This window comes from Natator depressus, chromosome 13, assembly GCF_965152275.1.
Source record: "Natator depressus isolate rNatDep1 chromosome 13, rNatDep2.hap1, whole genome shotgun sequence".
Lineage (NCBI taxonomy): Eukaryota > Metazoa > Chordata > Testudines > Cheloniidae > Natator > Natator depressus.
Window position 1 is genome coordinate 11,592,901 of NC_134246.1, and position 16,547 is coordinate 11,609,447.

General features: G+C 40.8%; 1 protein-coding gene across 2 annotated transcripts in view; it reads right to left on the minus strand.

Moving 5' to 3' along the window:
• Positions 1-16,547, minus strand: part of VAPB (VAMP associated protein B and C) — a 49,586-nt gene that overhangs the window by 25,655 nt on the left and 7,384 nt on the right. For both annotated transcript variants that reach the window (XM_074969787.1, XM_074969786.1), the window contains exon 2: positions 2,401-2,553. In XM_074969787.1, coding sequence (XP_074825888.1) covers positions 2,401-2,553 — 153 coding nt within the window. The remainder of the gene's footprint in view (positions 1-2,400; positions 2,554-16,547) is intronic.

Here is a 16,547-nt window from a genome sequence, read left to right on the forward strand (position 1 = left end):
ACGGATCCATGGCCATTTTGACAAGACCCCAGAGCTAAATTTCTTCCCAGCCATGGGTCTCTGCTTGATGGCCAAGACAGAGCCTCCAGGGGATACTGAGGATGGTAGGTAGTGGAAAGGGAATAATGATATTCATGGCACAGCTGCGACAGGTTGGAGTCAACTTCTGACCAAGAAGGCAGGACCGTTCCCTTCGATGCCACAGATTGATGTCTGGAGCCTGGAGATGGCAGTCCCAGTGAGATGATAATGGTTGGCACCACACAAAGAGGCATACAGCAAACCAGAGGAACTCACGACATTGCATACTGGGATGACACAGTTACAACAGGCGCCAGTACTGGGTGAGAAGTATCTTGGAAAGCCGGCGAAGCCAGTGCTAAGAGACTCACCAGATCCATGCAACACTCATGCAGCAGACTCATGCACCACCATGCTGAGTGTCCCTAGCCTCTGTTTGCCAGAAGCTGGGAATGAATGACAGGGGATGGATCACTTGATTGCCTGTTCTGTTCATTACCTCTGAAGCACTTGGCTTAGGCCACTGTCAGAAGACAGGATACTGGGCTAGATGGACCACTGGTCTGACCCAGTATGGCCGTTCTTATGTTCTTATCTCAGGCTGCTGCATAAGCCTCCGGCGTAGACAATACCAGGATAGTCTCCCACACCACTGAACTAAATGGATCCACTTCAGGGGCTGGTATCCAGGGTGCCAGCACTGGAGCTGATGGTCCCTTTTAAGCAGATGACTGCCTCGGCCTTCAGTGCACTCTTGTGTTCTCATCCACAAGCTTCCTGGATTTTGGTGCCAGGGATCTCAATCTCCCAGATTCTGAGCATTTGACACAGATTCCTGACATAAGACTCCCTGAGACACCTCAGGAAACTGGCAGGTCACCCACTGGCATCAGTTTCTTGCAAGAATGGCAAGGCTTGAAACCCAGTGACCAAGGTACCCAACAACAGGAAACAAAAAGTGTTCAAAAACACTTTAAAGGAAAACTTATGTCTATAACTAACAAACTGTCTAAAACTACTAAAACACTACCAACTATACACAAGTGAGAAAAAAAAACTTGCTACAACCGTTCCAACAACCATCAAGGGCAGTAAGAAGGAACTGAGGGGAGTCACGGCAACTCTGTCCTTTATACTTTTGCATGGTGGCACAAGACAGGCCCATGGTGCATGTGTCGCCCTGACTGGTCCCACTGAGGGATAAACCTCCGACTACTGTGCACTTACACACACCTCGAGTGGAACAGATGTGTAACCACTTGAAAAAACTTGGAATTTAGCTACCCAATTTGCAGCCATTACAATTAGAACATACAATTCTGAGTCCAAGCATATAAAACTGAGTCAGATATAAAACAATGCATGAAAAAACCCATACATGTAGTTTTATGGCTTATTTAAAATAGTCACTAAAAACTGACTTAGTAGAACTGATTCAATAAGTATTTCCATATATTTTTATAAGCACTGACTATACTATCATGTATAAATAGGGTTAATATTTTATTGCTAAGTCATAGCCATGTATTCCTCATTCCAGGAATGAAACTGCCATTGAAATCTAAGAGATTCGTACAATTATGCCCCTCTTAAAGTGTAAAAGCTTCAAAAAAGGAGCAATGATCTGCGTGAAATCCACAAAACTGATTGATTTAAATCTCTATCTAATTCTCTACTACTATTGTGACACTGGGTTTATGGAATATTATCTGACTGTTCCAGTACATCTGCAAATGCTAGAAAAATAGTCAGAGAGATGTAATTTAAAGTTGAACACATTTATCTTTAAGGGCCAAATTTTTCTCTGGGTTGCAGTGGTGTAAATTAAACAGTTACAAAACCCTCCCATTTCAGTGGGAAATTTATTCAACTCTGTAAACTTACGGCACACCAATCTGCTGTGTCTTTTTATGATTGCTATAATTCAGTTGCCAAACTTCCGCGGATTTATGCAAGTTAAAAATTCAGCTATCACTTGTCAACAAACATACAAACAAATAAACCCATTAACCTTTTCCCCTTACAAAGTAAAGTCTTGTTTTTTTTAGTGCCAAAGCACACACTGCATTTTCAGGGAGTACAAAACATGTGCATTCTGAAAGTAATTATCTGCATTGTTTACACTGATTTGTTTTAGCTTTTATCAAAATATAAAAAAGATTTAGAAATTAAGCCACCAGGAATAAGTAGAGGTGTATAAAACAGTTGGTTTTTCATGGAGATAAAATAAATATGAAATCATGCTCTCTTGCTTGTCTCTCCACTTTCCCCAATATATATTTAGTTCACACAGTGTTCTTAAAAAAAAAAAAAAAAAAAAAATCACTGATTTGATGAGACCAGCTTCAACTACAAAACAAGCCATTTTGAATGACTTACCGGAAACGTTAATTGATGTTCCTGCATCAATAATTCCACTGTTAGGCCTTACACAGTATCTACGTGGTGCTGTAGTTTTCACTTTGAAGCACACATTTCTGTCTGTAGGATTACCAAGTTTCAGGTTTGTGGTGACAACATCTGTGAAAGGACCTGCAGAACACAGCAAAGAAGATTTTAAAATTATATTAAAAACACTCTCTAAACTTTGAGTTTAGACAGACTCTAAATTTGTATCTACAAATCTTATAAAGTAGTTAGATATTCAGCTTCCATTAGCAGCATCTACAGTTAACTGTTCAAGCAGAACTGAGGATGGGTTGAGGCCTCTGAAAATCTGAGCCATATCAATAGTTGAGCTTTGCCTTTAATGACTAATAAGCTACAAGGAAGGATAGTTGGTACATCATGCAAACGTAGCAGCTGAATTCCGCTATCTTACACTGTTGTAATTGTGAAGTAAATACTGAAGTCAGAGGTATTTTGGATATTCACAGATATAACTTCAATAGCACAGATATAGGTGTGAGGTTTTTTGCAGGAATGGTGGGTGAAATTCTGTGGCCTGCGTTGGTGCAGGAGGTCAGATTAGATGATCATAATGGTCCCTTCTGACCAAAATATCTATGAATCTATGAAAAACACTGAAAGCAGAGAGTTTGACACACTTTATTCTAGGCTGTATAGAGGAGAAAGTTTTAGAAGGAAAGTCTAATCGTTAAGAAATTGTAAAGCTGTCTAAATGGACAAAAAAGCGAATAGTGCGCATATTAAAAGGGAAGGCAGCGTTATAAGACAGTGGTTAATACAAGAGTCAACCATGGAGTAGTGGGGTGTCCCAGTGAAAGCATGTCATTCAAAGGACACACTTGGGATTTCTAATTGGATCAGAGCTATGGATTGCTGGCAGTCCAAATATTAGCTACTGTGCTACTGCACTCATTTCTCTGTGCTTCATATTAACAGAGCAAGACAATTACAGAAGCGAAAACATTTAGATTAACTTGCTTCTGACAAAGGCTACAAAAAAAACAAACAACTTGGTGCATAATCATTGGAGGGAATTACCAAAAATCCTAGAGAATAAAAGCCAAGTGGACGTGAACATTTAACACTGTAGTATGCAAATTTTCTTCATATTTTGAACTGTAAAATATGAAGAAACTCCCAGAAAAAGGAGGCTAAATAGATTTTCAACTGGATACAAAAGTGATCATTTGTTTTAGTACTGTTTTTTTAATGTTACATTCCTTTATAGAACTGTTGCTGCTTCAGGAAGATGGGACTTGTTCCAGACCACAGCACCTTCAGCTTGAAATAAATCAGATTGAATGATAGGCTCGCTTTCCCTCCTCCAAATCTGGTCTTTTAAGGTGATGTATGATAAAACTGTAAAAATTCTAAAGGCTTAAAGCCAATGTCCTTGATGCAAATAGTTTAAAAAGGAAAAAACCACATACCCTCCAACATCAATATAGTATCAGTTCTGCCTGCACTGTGAACAGCACATTAGATCTGTATTTGCTATGCAAGAAGGCACCAAAAGAGGAAGCCCATGGAATTTAGGGCTGAAGACACGTTTCATGACATGAAGCAGTCCCTCTATCCACCAAATTCTGGCTCTACTCAGTCATGTGGCACCATGATTGTCCAAAGGTGTAATCACTAAATTCCCTCAGCCTTCCATATTGGAATGGAGTCCATGATTCCCGCCACCACTTTGAGAACATTCAGAGACAAAGGGCTATAATTAGGAGTCATGGAACAATTCTGAAATAGATTTTGGGGATAGATTTTCAAAGGAGCTCAGCATTCATTTAGGCACCTCAGTAAAGTAGGCAGATTTTCAAGATAGATCTTAATGGTGGGGAAAGGTACTGTTTACTGCTCTAAACAGAAATTTCTGGGTGTGAGCACTTCTGAAAAACTGGCCATTCAGGTTATGACTTTACTGCAGAGTTAACCTGGGCAACTGGCACCTATGTTTGACTAGCCAGGCTGCAAGCAGCCACACTGCAAAACCAGACTTGAATGTGTCCACTTAATTGCATCCACACTGGTGCTGCACTCACTCACGTATCTCTAGGACTTCTGGGGGATTGTCCCATGGTTCTTAGTGCTGCAGTAAGCCTCTCAGAGATTTTTTCCCAATGAGTTGTGGGATGTGTGTGTACTGGGAACATGGGGTGGGGGTGAGGGGGGCTGGGGAGAGAGAAGAGAAACTGTCAAAAGCACTGGAGGACTATCAGCATGCAAGCAAGCTGTGTTCTCACTGCAAAGTGGGTGGGTCACTAGCCCAAGCATAAGCAGCATTTGGGCTTAAGCCTCTATCCCAAGGCAGGCTAGCCAGTTAGGGTCAAAAGCACCACCACATTTAGGCAAGAATTTTGTATAGGAGAACAACGTAATAAGAACCTGAGTCAACTCTGCAGGGAAGACAAACTCTTTAGTGCCTAGATGGGAGCTACTGAAAACTGAGCTCTATTAAAAATCTGGCCTAGTTCATCGAAAGATTCAGACTAACGACAAAAAAACCATATTCACGGTTACTGACATTTCCAGAAAAATGAGATTATACTTCTATAGATTCTTACCCAGCAAGTCTAAGTATACTCACAGAAAGTTTCCCCCCTAAATGAAATTTCTAAAGTTAGGAAACTTTCTCTGTTCTTTAAAAACATGAGAAAAATGGTGAGAAAGTTATAGGAAATGGAGAATCTGTCTGTACATAATCTGACATAGGGTTGTCATGCACACTATCTAAAAGGAAGAATGTACCAAGTTGAATTTGGTGGTGAAAAGTTTGGAATGTTCTTCTGGGATCTTCTGAATTTTTTCAGCCAGTTCGAAAAAAGTTGATTTGTATTAATGCAAAACAGGCAACATTGTTTTTTTGTTTAACATTGCTAGATACTGCATACAAACACAGTATCACCTAGTTTGTGCCTCAGAGGTCACAAGTGTATATTACCAAGGACAGGAGGTATCTGACTTTCATATATACTCCAACATATTTTCCCAGTTATTTTCAAACTGTTTGTGGCTTTCCATCCAGAAGCTATGCATGCAACCCTTCACATTTAAAGATCACTGCATTATCTCACAATTTGCCATGCTCCATTTCCTATTGAAACGCCAGTGCTATATCAATCATATCTAAAAAAGTGTCATTCTACATTGTAGCGTTTTATAATTTGTAAGATGATCATTTCAAAGAAAAAAGTGTTTGAGAATTAAGTCAGAAGAGTATGCAAACTATCTAACATTTAATAAAGGCTTGTTACCTTACAAATGCAGCACACCAATTCATGTACTGTACTATTCGGCTAATACGAGTTTGCCGAATAATATAGTACATGTGTATTCCATCACCGATTATCATGGCAAATACGTCACCACACTGTCATTTCACTTGGATGGCTTCTATTTGTGCACCCTTTATGAAATTATTTGTATCCTAGTCAAGGCCTCTTACATGGGGGGGAGGGAGAGATTAGGCAAACAATCCTCGCATACAGGGAGGGTATGCCTACACTTTGAGCTGGGGACATGATAGCCATCAAACTAGTGTGCTAAAAATAGTGTAGCTGTGGCAGCACAAGTGGTTGGAGGGGCTAGCCACCCCCGGATGATGTATCTATTGTCTCAAGGCAGTTCGCTCCTTCTGGTAACTCATGTTGCTACAGCTGCATTATTTTTAGTACCCTTGATCAGGCTAATGCATCTCCTCAAGCTGGGAATCACACCCCTGGCTCAAAGTGGACACATACCCCATACTAACATCTTTAATCACTTCTGTTCTCTAGCCCTGTTTCAGCAAAGCACTTAAGCACATATCTAACTTCAAAAATGGGACTACTCATGTACTTGCAGTCAGTGAACCTACACTGCAACTGGGAGGTAGTATTTCCAACTCAGGTAATACAGGAGCTAGCTCTGCTTGAGATAAAAACAGAAGTGTGACCACAGCAGCATGGGTGGCAACCTGAGTTATCCTCCCGTTAGAGTTTTATATGGACAGCCTCAACTTAAAGGGAAGAAACCGAAATAAAACAATCACACTTCTATCTGAACATTTTAAAACCTGTTACAAACAACAGTAACACCTATGATTAATTTAACTGGAAGACTAGATAAAGCCTATTTTCTCAGTTTGTTTACTATGCATTTCACAGATCTTGGAGTCAGTTACTCTTTCCCTTGCATACTCCTTTCCCTCTTTAAGTTTGTGCGCATCTTCTTGCGGAAATAATGGAGAAATATAAAGAAAAATGGTTGATTGTAAAACCACAAAGACTGACAGGAGGGCTCAGTGGCAGGTATAGCACTTGCTATTTTAATTTTTTTTTCTTTTAAGATTTGATGAGATTTCAAGTTTATGTCCTTTAAGAATAAGCTTTAAAATGAAATAAGCTGAAATGTCAAGTGAGACACCATGGTCTGGAAGAACAAGTACATGGATGGGAGTCAGGAAGTCCTGAGTTCCAATCAAAGCTCTACCACTGTCTTGCTGTCTATCCTTAGGCTATGTCTATACTACCGTGGTAACTGGAGTCGACATACCTTAGGTCGAATTACCGTTGGGGGGGGAGGGAGGGGGGTCAATGGGAGAAAAAAAAATCTCCTGTTGACTTACCTTACTCTTCTTGTCAGGTGTAGGGTACAGGGGTCATCGGGCGGAGAGCGATCTGCAGTCCATTTGGCGGGTCTTTGCTAGACCCGCTAAATTGACCGCCGGTGGATCGATCTCAGAGCGTCAATCCCTGCTGTAATGTAGACCTGCCCTTAGATAGATCACTTAAGTACTTGGTCTTGTGATTAAAATCAATGGGAGTTGACACCAATTTAAACAGGAGCAGGTTTGGGCCCTTAAAATTTCTCCACCTGTAGTAGTAAGTGTAATATTACCTAATCATAGGGAATCTTGTGAAGAGGAGTGTTTTAAAAGCACTACATTCCATATTTTAATCATTATCACGTGGCCCTGTGGACACTTGTAATTAAGGAAGCATCAGCAACTTTTTAAAATCAAAGTAGCTGAGGAATGAGAAGCCAAGAGTATCTGTATTATATATTTCAGAAGTATTTGGTTGAAAGCAGCCCTCCTATTTTGAATTTGAAAATTAATTTTTTTAAAAAAAATAGGCAGATCTGTATAACTGCATCACTCACTTCTGACCTATTCACCTCTGGTTTATTCTTTTCACATCTTTGCTACCTTGCTTTCGCCTACCAATTCATGCTATGGCCAGGCAGTTCTTTTCAAAGGTAGCAAAAGTACGTACTACCGCTGGAAATAGATACTTCACAAAGATCTGGTCCAGCAGCCCCAAAGCCAGCCATTAACTTACTCCCTGGGGAGTGCAGTGATGCAAAAAAACAAAAACAGTCACTGTAACTAAATAACTGTAAAACAACCCTGCCAGAATAAGCACCAGACTGTGGAGCTTCTACACTGGAGAAGTGATGTGCAAATGAGTGTACTGAAGCAGCTACCTATATATTTCTACTACGAGTACACTTCTCAAAGGAGCTACTGAGGCTACCTGAGCCCTGATGGAACAGGCCCGCAATTAGGTAATATTCACAGCACAGTCTAATGTAGCCAGTAATCCCAAAAGAAAGTCTAAGTTGAAACGTGTTTCCCTTTCATCCCGCCTGTGTAAACTACAAATAAATTTACAAGCTAGCTCTTGGGGGAAGGAGCTTTTTTTGTTCTGTTTGTACAGCGCCTAGCACAATGGGGTCCTAGTCCATGACTACTGCGCCTGGGCACTATGTTAAGGCAAACAAATACCACCACCACCACCGGCTTAGTCCTACCTAGACCAAATGACAGTGTTTTATGCACTTCTAGAGTATGTAGCTTAGCTTACGTTTTTCTAGTTTGACCTGGAGAAGAAGAGGTGGTGGATTACTTGACTGAGATGGAAGTCAGAAGGTATTCTGAGGCCTAATTGCAACTTGTTATCCAAAATTATACTGTATTCTATACAGACAGGGTAAGGCAGTCTTGACATAAGGTTATGAATCTCTCCCACCCTTTAGGCAAATGTTATTGCTACCAAACACATTGTTTTGATGGACTGGTGAAAAAGAGAGCAGCATGATGCTAGGGGCTCAAAGCGTGGTCCGATCAACCCATTAATATGTTTAGAGCCCACGGGGTGATAGGTCATCTCATTAGGGGATAAACCCTGATAAGGCCCTTCAGGAATCTAGCTACTATGGGATGAGAGAAAACCGAGTGCCTTTGAACTGGAGAGGGATTAACTTGACATGACTTGTGAGTAGACTAAAGAATTTATGACCAGTCCCGATCTCTGTAATGATAAGCAGTATGCCTAGGAATCCGAGTCTATAAAGAACATAGTCGTTGATTGGCCCAAATGATAAACCTTTTCCATTTGGCAAAATAGATAGTCCTGGTAGAGTCCTTTCTACACTTACGAGGATATTCTAGATTTCTGGTGAGCCACTTCTCTCTAGCGCTGACAACTATCAGCAACCTGTAAGGAGTACGGAAGTTGGCTCTGGCCCTCCCTTTGTGACATCAGGTTCCTTTGAAGTAGTTGCTGAATAGGGGGCCAAAGTGATAGATTAATCAGATCCAAGAACTAAAATTGCATTAACCTGGCTTGTGCTAGGACTGTCATTTTGCCCAAGTCTTTCTGAGTTTTCTAATTATTCCTGAGATTTAAAAAAATTGGAGGCTAAGCACATATCAGACTTGGGAGACCAGGGAACATGAATGCATCTTACAGAGGCCCCTACCCTTGACCTTGACCTCCTCTGGAGTAGAACTTGGAACACTTCCTGTTTGCAACAATGAACAACAGATCTATGGAGGACTGATCCTGACAAATATTTCTTGGATAATCCTTGACAGCATTCTTTGCTGCCATTCATGTTTGCTTATAAATTGCCTGAGGTGATCAGCCTGAACATTCTGTGGTCCTGTTAAGTGAAGACTACTTAGATTTACAGTGTAACTGATACACCAGTTTCACAGATGCATAGTTTCCTGGCAAAGAGGGGTGGAACTTGCTCCTCCCTATGGGGTTATGTAAAACATCACTGTGGTGTCATCTATCAAGACCTGAACGGATGATCCTCAGAGCTGGAAGGAACGTTATGCAAGCATGACTAATTGCTCTCAATTCCAGAGTGTTTATGTACAATTGGGCTTCTTGACAAGACAAGAACTATGAGTCTGTAAGTGGTCCAGTTGAAACCCCATCATACTGGATTGGATGCATTTGTTATTGTTTGGATGTAACAGTGGAGAGAAGGGAACCCCTTCACAAACTTTTTCAGGACCCTTCTACCAATCTAAAATTATAGGACTTCCTGGGGGACCTACACTTTCTTCTCTAGTGATATCTGATGGGCTGATATAGGACTTCAACCACTCTTGCAGGCAGTGAAAATGAAGTCTGGTATGCTGAATTACATGAGAGCAGAAAGCTATACGGCCGAGAAGCCCAGGGCAAGTTCTCACGGAGGTTTGATGATGTGCCTGCAGTTGACTGAATCTTTCCTGAAGCAGGTAAGCCCTTGCTGGTTGAATCTAAAACCTGCTCCTATGAACTGTCTGACACAGGTAGGGCTGTGGGGATGCTCCTCCAGTTCTAGCCTCACCTGAGCTAACTCTGTAGTAAAAACATACCCATAAGTCCCAACAGATACCGCTGGCCAAATGAATTCTAACTTGAGTGCATAGGGCACATGTGCACCATCAGCGGAATACATATGAACAAGCACCCAGATTTTAAATGGGAGCTCTTTGGAAAACTCAGTCCTGTGAAAATCTGTCCTCCTCCTACCACCATAAACATCCTCAACTGCAAGGATGCTTGGTGCAATGGGAGTAGAAGAGAAGAGAATGTAATTTCTCCATTCCCATCCCCATCTGAAGTAATCTTCAGGAAAGAGCTACTGGAAAAGCAAATTGTTACACTAACAGGCACTACCAATGTCAAAATACAGAGGAGGGAATAAGACAGGGAAAAAATGTTTAAAAATTACATAACAATTTTTAAATTAAAAAGAGTCAACAGGAAAGAGAAGTGTATAAAAACCCAACATGATTACGAGATCCAGATGCCAAACTTGGAATGCTGTTCATAGTTTAAAAATTACTCAGTTTGGATGGATTAATCATTGTCCTTCCTTCTCTGCCTGTTTTGGCACAATCTATTCTTGCCAAGAATATACCTCACTCACAATGGGAGTGTGGGGGAGGGGAAGAAACATGACTAAGATAGTGAAAGAATATTTTCAGTATATGAATGGGCATGCTCCTTTGTCACCTTCTATATCCTTAGTGTCATTAACTGTTTACTTCACAGTTGTAAAAACTGTAAAGAGTGAGGTCACACTCAAGCTTGCCAACAGAGACAGATGAGCACGTCCTTCAACATTGAAGTATTTATCAGATTTTCACTTGCTTGTTCCAATCTGACTTTAGAGTTTATTACATCCAAGCATTTTGTATTAAGTAGTTTTAGAAGTTTTACACAAACAGAAAATAATTTGAGCAAATATTTTTTCTTGTGTCCCAAAAACTTAAAAACATGCTTTGTCTATGAACGATGAAGTAAACAAAAGGATTAACAGCACAGTTGGCTGGATTTTACTTCTAGACATCTGTTTTTAAAAGGTAAGCATTATTTTAGAATTGGGTTCCAAATGAATTACATCATATTGTTAATGCATGGAACAAACATTTACTAAGTTATGCTTTATAGCAGAAGAAAGGGGACATGTGTCAGAATAACGGGAGCAGAATATAACTATTCTATTTTTCCAGTGGAACAAAACAAAAAAACCCCCACCTCACCAGAATAAAATCTTCTTGAACAGAAAAAACCTCCCACACAACTTCAATACCCTACCTGCACTTGAAAAGAAAAACCGTAATTACAGAAAACTTAGCATTTTTCATCCAAAAGTATTTAAAAAAACCTTTACAGCAAGATGAAGTAGCATGAATCTAAGACACGGGTTCTCAGCTTTTTCTCTTTCTGAGGCCCCCTCACAACATGCTATAAAAACTTCATGGCCCACTTGTGCCACAACAACTGTTTTTCTGCATATAAAAACCAGGACCAGCGTAGACGGTAGTAAGCAGGGTAATTGCCAGGGACCCTGTGAAGTTAATTTGCCCACAGGTGCTCAGATCTCAACTTCCACTGGAGTTCTGGATGCTTAGCACTTAAAAATCAAGCCCTTTTAGTTTGGGGGGAGTGGTGATGTTGGGATGGAGCTCATATCCAGATCAGGTACAATGTTGATAGTAACAGCAAGGAGTCCTGTGGCACCTTAAAGACTAACCGATTTATTTGGGCATAAGCTTTCGTGGGTAAAAAACTCACTTCAGATGCTTTTCTACCCACGAAAGCGTATGCCCAAATAAATCGGTTAGTCTTTAAAGTGCCACCGGACTCCTTGTTGTTTTTGTGGACACAGACTAACATGGCTACCTCCCCTCCCCCCCCCGGATACTTGACACAATGTTGATAGTATATGCTATTTAAAAAAAAAAAGTTTCTAGAAGCATCAGTCCAAAAGAGAATTTGCTGTGACAAAGTTTTTTCTCTTATTTGCTTGTAAAATTCTGTTTTGACAACTGTTCCTGCATTTCCATTTGCTATCTAATCTGTCTTTATAGTTATGTCAACTTGTTACTTGCTCCATCTTGCAGCTATTCTCTACCTCACCAACACAACTTCTAAGATTTATTCGAGATGTGCCAATCCCGGGCTATGGACATGTGACTTTCAGTAGTGACCCAACGCAGTAGTTGCTAAAACATGTTCAGCTGCTCTGAAATCAGTTTGTGTTCTCAGTCCTATTCCAAATACTTGCATCTCAAAACACACCACACAATCTTGTTTGATCACTTAGAGTTGACTTAAGACTGAATGGCTATGGAGAATTAAGCACACCCTTACGTACGGAAGTAGTCCTTCCAACAAGAAAGAGAAGCACAAAGGCTGGAGAAGCCTGAAATGGCACTGCTCATGCTGCTATTTGTACACTGAAGTCAGCACAAGACTTAAAGAGCCCCAAAAATTTTATTTCAGGAGTTGTCCTCTAAAAGGCCTTAGTGGTATTAGTATTACTCCTGGGGGAATTCTGCACCAAAAAATTAAAAATTCTGCACAAAATATTTGAAAATTCTGCAAAATTCTGCATATTTTGTCAAAACACCATAATATAATCATGCCAGGAAATTATTTTGGTAATTTATATCCAAATATCTGTCAGCAAAAATAGATTCCTTATAAGGCATACTTCAGAACTTTGAGTCATTCATTTAAAATTACAATACAGAACTATATTTCCTGCACCTGTCAGCAGCAGTGCAAAGGCTTGGGGGAGCCCGGGGTAACGGAGGAGCTGAGGGAGAGTGAAGGAGCCTAGGAGTGAACCTGGAGGGTGCCAAGTGTGGGTAGGAGCAGGTTTTTTAGGGGGTGAGAGGGACAAAGGGGTGGGATTGTTAGGGAGTTGGGAAGCCTCCCTCATGCAGCCCCTGGCTGACCCCAAGCCTCCCCCATTCAGTAGGCACATCTGCCCGTCCCTGCACCTCCCCATCCCCAGGGGTCTCTGCAGCCCCCCTCCAACATCCTCAGTCACCCCACTAGCTCCTGAGCCCATGCCCCAGTCTGTTCCTCACTAGCCATTCAGAACTCCAGTCTGTGATATCCCCTCTCCTCCCAGCAGCCTAGTTTGCCCCACTCTGTCCTAACCTGGCTTCGTGGGCAGGGTACTGTGATGAACTTCTACGCCTGGGGGAATTCTGCAGCACTGGGCATAGAATTCTCTCCCCTGGCTCCAAAAATACATTCTGAAACCGAAGTACTGCAGTCTCGCTTTTTGCCCACCAGAGGCCGCTGTGGGCACCAGAACAGCCAGCTGCTCTGGCACCACAATGGCTTCTGGTGGGCAAAAGGCAGAACTGCAGCACTTCTTGGGAAAATGTATTTTATGTGGGAAAATACAAAAGTATGCGGGACAGAGGAATTCTGCATGTCCCCAGATATGCAGAATTCCCCCAGGAGTAAATTTCATGGTTTGGTGGGCAAAGTTTCTTCTTATATTTGCTCTGAAGTAATTTTTTCTGGCCTCAAGCCCCATCTACCCAGAGATCTCTATTTCAGAGCAACAAGGAGTCCAGTGGCACTTTAAAGACTAACAGATTTATTTGAGCATAAGCTTTCGTGGGTAAAAACCTCACTTCTTCAGATGCATGGAATGAAAGTTACTGATGCAGACAAATATACTGACACACAAAGACACCTACATGCCTCCAGCTTCCATCGAGGACACATCACACAATCCATTGTCTACAGCCAAGCCCTAAGATACAACCAAATTTGTTCCAATCCCTCAGACAGAGGCAAACACCTACAAGCATTTTTAAAAACTACAATACCCACCTGGGGAAGTGAGGAAACAGACTGACAGAGCAAGACAGGTATCCAGATATCACCTACTACAGGACAGGCCCCACAAGGAAAACAGAACACCACTGGCCATCACGTACAGCCCCCAGCTAAAACCTCTCCAGCACATTATCAATGATCTACAACCTATCCTGGAAAACTATCCTTCACTCTCACAGACCTTGGGAGACAGGCCAGCCCTCGCTTACAGACAGCCCCCCAACCTGAAGCAAATACTCACCAGCAAGTACACACCACACCACAGAAACACTAACCCAGGAACCAATCCCTGTAGCAAAACTTCGTTGCCTACTCTGTCCCCATATCTACTCTAGTAACACCATCAGAGGACCCAACCACATCAGCCACACCATCAGAGGCTCATTCACCTGCATGTCTACTAATGTAGAATATGCCACCATGTGCCAGCAAAGCCCCTCTGCCATGTACACTGGCCAAACCGGACAGTCCCTACGGAAAAGAATAAATGGACACAAATCAGACATCAGGAATAGTAACACACAAAAATGCCTGTGGGAGAACACTTCAATCTTCCTGGACATTCTATAACAAATTTGAAAGTAGCTATACTTGAACAAAAAAACTTCAGAAACAGACTTCAAAGAAAAACAGAAGAACTAAAATTCATTTGCAAATTTAACACCATTAATTTGGGCTTGAATAGGGACTGGCTGGCTCATTACAGAAGCAGCTTTGCCTCTCCTGGAATTGACACCTCCTCATCTATTGTTGGGAGTGGACTACATCCACCCCAATAGAATTGGCCCTGTCAACACTGGCTCTCCACTTGTGAGGTAACTCCCTTCTCTTTATGTGTCAGTATATTTATGTCTGCATCTGTAACTTTCAGTCCATGCATCTGAAGAAGTGAGGTTTTTACCCACGAAAGCTTATGCTCAAATAAATCTGTTAGTCTTTAAGGTGCCACCGGACTCCTTGTTGTTTTTGTGGATACAGACTAACACGGCTACCCCCTGATATTTCAGAATACTGAATGTATTTAATATTGGGGGGAGGGAGGGAGAGTAGCAATTACTATGAACATTAAAGGGACAAAGGTTACAGCAACATGGTAATTTAAAGAAATGTGCATTATCATTCTGCTATAACCCTTGTCTATTTATACCATAAAGACCCTATCAAATGTGTGGCCACTGTAACCAACAGCATCATTAACATGATGGCTTTAGAATAAATGGAGAATAATTTTCTTCTCATTATCTAGTTCTAATGTATTCATTTTCTATATACAAGTCAAATTGTATGTGTTCATATATATTATACATGTAATTTATACCTACAAAGGTTGTTACTGAATTGGAAGAGATTCAAAGATGCAATTTATGTATAATTTTAAGTACCTGAATAAAAATAACAGTGGATGTAAAATTAAAGGTTTCAGGATATGCACAGACTGGCTGCACATCGAGGAGGTTATAAAATAAACGTCTGCTATTAATATATTCAGGACCTAAAAATGGAGATCAATCCTGTTCTCTGCAAGCAGTGGAAGCTTTGGCTCTGCTGTTGAACTCTTAGAGAGCTGGATTATTAGTGATGTTTTCAGGATATGATGGAACACAAAAACAGCATTTAGGAGTGATCAGAGAGCCTAATGGAGGCAGAGAAAAACCTACAATTATTTTTCAGAGGAATCACAGCACAAAATTCAAAACAGTGAGGTGGAAAGCATCTGTAGTCCTTATATGAAAGCAACTCCCATAGAGGTAATTTGAATTTCTGCACGAGTCAGGAGTGCAGAATTAGGTCTGCAGTGATCAGAGTCTAATTTAGTTTGTAATTGGTACTGTAAGTGCAGGTACCTATAGCCACACCATGGTTATAAAATTAAAGCTTTTCTCCCAATATAATTAAAGTTAATCAATTGTTTGTACACAAGCTCTCTTACTTTATTATTGCTTCTTATGCCCACAACTGGGAATAGATGGGAGTGTAAAACAGAGAAAATAAGGCATGCTCAACTTTAGCAGAACAAACATTTGGAAAAAATGGTATAAAGTCACATGGTATAAATAAGAAGCAAAAAGACATTTTATAAAGCCTTCATTTTCCTTAGTTGTGTAGCCAGTTAATATGACCCTGGGATAATCACGCTTTCAGTGAGCTCAAGTGACTCGCACTAGGTCTTAAAACTATTTGCAGAAGACAAGATTTCCCTCCATTGTAGGGAAAACCAGGGATCAGAATCTTACAAATTGCATTGTAAATAACTGTTGGATCACCAGGCATGCAAGCATATACCTCTCCTTCCCTAATTCCCTACCTCCTACTGTGGAAACTGAACAAGAATGCAAGATTAAATTGTTCAGAAACACAGCATCTTTAATCCATAGCACCATGGTAAGAGGGACTTTGTTTACAGCTCAAAGAAGAGCTATGGCATTAGTAAAGAGATTATTTTCATAGAGTTACTATAATATGAGATAAGGCACTGCAGGAAGCACCAGAGCCAGTTTTTGAAATATCAGAAAAGGTGTTTGGAGAAAGCAACATTTTGACATAATCGATGACAGGAGAAGCTTACTCAGCTTTGTATGGTGGAGCATGATTTTTTGTTCGCATAAAACCTCAGTCACTTCTTTATTATTCAGTCTTAAAACACATTTTTAATTAAATATGGAAGTAGTCATGCTCGGTCACACAGAGAGAACATTT